This window comes from Condylura cristata, unplaced genomic scaffold, assembly GCF_000260355.1.
Source record: "Condylura cristata isolate star-nosed mole 26May11 unplaced genomic scaffold, ConCri1.0 scaffold00025, whole genome shotgun sequence".
Taxonomy (NCBI): Eukaryota; Metazoa; Chordata; class Mammalia; order Eulipotyphla; family Talpidae; genus Condylura; species Condylura cristata.
Genome location: NW_004567126.1, coordinates 31,239,491 through 31,243,620, shown reverse-complemented (window position 1 = coordinate 31,243,620; position 4,130 = coordinate 31,239,491). Strand labels below are relative to the sequence as shown.

Genomic DNA, 4,130 nt, shown 5'->3' with positions numbered 1-4,130 from the left:
GTCCTGCATCCGACGGGTGAAAACACGAGGCTGGGAGTCGAGTGTGACGCCACGGAGCCCCGGGACGGCCTGGGGGGACCCGCCCCCCACGGGCTCTGGTCTTGCGGCCACTGTCCTCTGCAGGGCTGGGAGCGCTGGGCGCGGTCGCCCGTGGGAGGGTCGGGGCCGCGGGCCCCACCTCTGCCTTGGCTCACGCACCTTCCACGAGGATCTCGATGACCTCGTTCACGTTGAAGCTCAGCTCGTCCACATCCTGGCCCACGTACTGGTACAGGGCCCGGCAGCGTGGGCCGTGCACCCGTGGCTGGGGCTTGGGCCGGCCCGCAGGGGGCAGCGGCCGCTGCCCCACACTGCGCTTGCGCTGCACACTGTGGACACAGAGGGCGCGTCACAGCCCCGTGGGTGCCGCCACGCCCCCCTCGCCGGGGCTGCCCCCACCACCTACCCAGCTGCGCCCTGCTCAGGCACGCCGAGGAATTCTGTGTTGTGCTCGGACGGGGGCCGTGCGCGGGGGCGCCTGCTGGACCCCAGCGCTGAGGGTGGCGGGCCCCGCGGCGGCCGCTGGGACGCCCGGCCCGCGGCCGGCTGCACAGGCAGGGCCCCTCTGGCGGAAGCGGGCACTCCGTTGCGGTCCAGGCCTGTGGCAGAAACCAGGGCGGCCCTTAGCGGGCTGCTGGGCGGCTCGGGAGGGCTCGCTGGGCGCCGTCGATGGGGAGCTGCTCCGGCCCCGGCTGCTGAGGGCGGCGGCTGAGACCACGCAGCCACGCGCCGGCCAGCGCAGGGCACACGTCAGCAGTTGGCGCACTGAGATGGCGGGCGCGGGTGGGTGTGGCGGGCGGAAGAAGGGGCCACTGCTTGGGGGCAGATTCTGAAGGGCTCGAGTGCGAAGAGCTCGGCTGGGAGAGGGGACTGTGGCCGACCTGCAAGGAAACCCCCTGCTCCTGCTTCGGGGTGCGGTCAAGTGTTGGCTCCTCTGTGCCCTCAGTGCGCGGTGGCCAGAGCTGGGCCAGGGCTGCTTTAGGTTAAAAAAGCAGGTGGTCTCGGAGGGGGCCGGACAGGCCTGAGCCAGCAGGTGCATCAGATGCAGGGCCAGCCCGCGGCCACGCCCAGCCCCCCCAAAGCTGCCCGAGCCCTTGGGTGCAGAGGGGTGTGGCGGGCTCCGCCCTGGGTCCTGCCTCGCACGGGGGCAGGTTGGACGGGGGTTTTGATCTCGAAGCGAGTGGGTTTTGCAAATGGGTCAGTCAGTCTGGAAGGCGGGCCCCAGGAGGGGGTCGCAGGGGCCCCAACTCTGCGCCCACCTCCCCGCCCGGCGCTCCTGGAAGAGCGTCTACGCAGACGCTTGCTGGGGGCCGCAGGCCTTCCAGACCTTCAGCGCCCCACAGCAGCCCTCGTTTCTCATCCCGCTCGCTCCAGAGACTCGCCGAGACCCTCACTCCTGTCTGCGCTTCAGACGGCCGCCGCCGGCCCTGGCTCCTGTCCCCTCCGGGCCGCTGAAGTGGCCCGCTGCTGGCCCCGCGGGCCCAAGGGCTGCACACGGGCTCCTGGTCCCTGGCCCCGCCTCGGACAGAGGTGTCTGCCCGCCTGTGCCCGGCACCTCTAGGAGCTGTGCCCCGGCCTCTCCGAGGCCGCCACGGCCTCCAGTCCCCGGCACCCCGCCGAGCGCCCGACTGCGTCCTGTGTGGCCCAGCCCAGGCTCACGGCCGCCTCAGCAGAGCCCCGGCCAGCACCTCAGCCCCAGAGCTGGGTCCTGGTCGGGCCCCGTCTGTGTGCCCACGGGTGGCCTTGGGAGGGACGACGTCCTGTGGCACGGCAGCCTGGGTCGGCTACTGGACGCCGTTGAGGTAGGACAGGAGGCCGTTGTGGCCCTAGGAGTTCTTCCTTCCCGAGCGCCCCTTTGTCAGCAAACCGAGTTGCTGGGCCCTGAGCCCAGGTGGGGTCTTGCCACAGCGAGCACGCAGTGAGGACCCCCAGGGGGCACCCCTCGGCCTCTTGGTGTCAAGCTCTGGCCGCTAGATCTTGCTGCTGGAGGCTGGGCCGGGCAGGCAGGAGCAGCAGGGTGCTCAGAGGAAAGCTCACCTCTGGGGGCTGCGGGGGCCGCCCGGCTGGGGGCCGGGGCTGATCTTCGGGGTTTGCCCTGGTCCATCATCCCCTTGCGTGTGGGCTCTGAAAGGATGGGGGGTTTGAGGGGTGGCCCCCCACAAAGCCAGTCCACTCCGTGGGGACCCCCGCCGGGCTCTCTGGCCGTCTCACCAGCAGCGCCCCTGAGTTCATCGCACCTCGGCTCCTCAGTAACCCAGGACCCACCCCAGCCCGGCTCCCGCACGTCCACCAGCGGTGCTCAGGCCTCTGGGCATCTCGCACCCCCTCACCGGGCACTGCGCCAGCCCCGCCCACCCACGATGACCCGCTCTCCGCAGCCCTGGCTCCTGGACGGCCTCGCTGGCCCTCCGCCGCCTGGAGGGGTCCCCGGCCCACCCCCGCCACGGGCCCCGGGTTCCTGACCGCCCTTCGGCTCCGCCCTCCTGGCAGACTCACTGGAGCTTTTGGGCAGCCCGTCACCCACGCTGACCGTGAGGGTGCGGCCGCTGGCCTTGAGCACGGCCACCTCGCCGGAGCCGCGGGTGAAGGCCACGCTGCGGGTGCTGCCTCCGCCCCAGCCCTCCTTCTTCACCCGGAACTGTAGTCTGTGGGGAGAGGGGGGCTGCCAGGGGGGCCGGGGGCTCGCCGCCCATCCCGCCCTGGCCGGGCCGGGCCAGAGCAGAGTGCTGGCCGCTGGGGCGGGAGGCTGGGGCCACGCACGTGTCGCTGAAGGTGAGGGGCAGGGGCCTCCGGACCGACTCCTCGAAGCGCTTGCACAGGAGACTCACGAACTCGGTTTTGAAGACGCTCTCCAGAAAGCTGTCGGCCGCGTCTTCTTGGAGGATGAAGAAGTCGTCCTGGCGCGTGCTGGGGAGGGCGGGGCGCGGTGAGCTGAGCGCCGAGGGCTACGGGAGAGGGCCGGGCGGGGGGGGGCCCGAGGGGCAGGTGCCCTTGGCAGACACGGCGTGGGCAGGTAAGGTGACGCCGGCGAGAGGGTGACCGCGGTCGGGGGCCGGGCGACAAGTCTGGGGGCAGCAGAGGCGGGCGGGCAGGGCGTTGTGCCTGGGCAGGGCCGGGCCTCACCTGAGGGAAACCCCTCGCAGGGCCTGGATCTCCACTTTCTTCTTGAGGGTCTCGCGCACCTGGCCCTTTTCTGGCCCCTTCTTCACCTTCTCCCGCCCGATCACATACACGTACTTGGGCGTCAGGATCAAGTCTCTCTTGATGGGCTGAGAGGGCGCAGACGCGGTGGCAGTAGCTGCGCATGGCATCTTGCCCCGCAGAGGCACCCCAGGACGGGCGCCGCCGGCTATGTGAGGGTGCCCCTCCCCCCGCAGGCACGCGGGTGGGCGCATCACACAGGACACGGGATGGGTGTGTAGCTAGAAAGGGGCGTCTGGGTCGGGAGCCGGCCAAGCTAGGGGGCGCCCTACTGGATGTGGGTGCCCAGGCCAGGCGAGAGTATACCTGTGCACAGGTGTATCCGGGCCACGAGAAGTGTGTGCGGTGGACAGGCCTAGACGGGGGAGGGGTGTCCCTAATGGATCAGTGTGTCCAGGCTAAGTGAGGTGACGCAGCGGGCGGGGCTCCGGGGTCGGGGCTCCCGGGTGGGGTGTGCTGCTCTGCACAGGAGTGTCTGACCAGGTAGAGGTATCCGATGGACAGGTGTCTGGGTTGCCAAAAGGCTCGTGTGATGGACAGGTGTGTCCACACCAGCTGGGTACAGACTGTGGACAGTCGTGTCTGGGCAGGTGCCGGGGACCTCCGTGGTGCCAGGCTTGGGGGTGGCAGGCTGAGACCGGCGCCCCGCTGTGCCCACCCCCTGGCGCCTCACCTTGAAGCGCCGGTCGTACTTGGTGACCGAGTCGGCAAAGTCCACGCGCTCGCGCTTGCCCAGGAACTGCCGCAGCTCCGGCCGCTCCTCCAGGCCCAGGTAGTCCCCGACGAAGTTCCGGTTGATGCTGTTCCGCCTCCGCTCCTTCTTGTCGAGCAGGATGCTGGACGCTGAGGGACAGGCCGCGGCGGGGTCACGCCTGCTGGGCCGGCGCGCG

The 4,130-nt window shown here is 70.9% G+C and overlaps 1 protein-coding gene across 1 annotated transcript in view; it reads right to left on the bottom strand.

Annotated features, from left to right (window-relative positions):
- The window catches only part of MYO1F (myosin IF), a gene marked incomplete at its 5' end in the record, with an annotated part of 19,362 nt that overhangs the window by 2,156 nt on the left and 13,076 nt on the right, over positions 1-4,130 (bottom strand). The window contains 7 exons of the mRNA XM_004688956.2: positions 199-368; positions 446-638; positions 2,077-2,163; positions 2,536-2,684; positions 2,800-2,946; positions 3,163-3,308; positions 3,914-4,083. Coding sequence (XP_004689013.1) covers positions 199-368; positions 446-638; positions 2,077-2,163; positions 2,536-2,684; positions 2,800-2,946; positions 3,163-3,308; positions 3,914-4,083 — 1,062 coding nt within the window. The remainder of the gene's footprint in view (positions 1-198; positions 369-445; positions 639-2,076; positions 2,164-2,535; positions 2,685-2,799; positions 2,947-3,162; positions 3,309-3,913; positions 4,084-4,130) is intronic.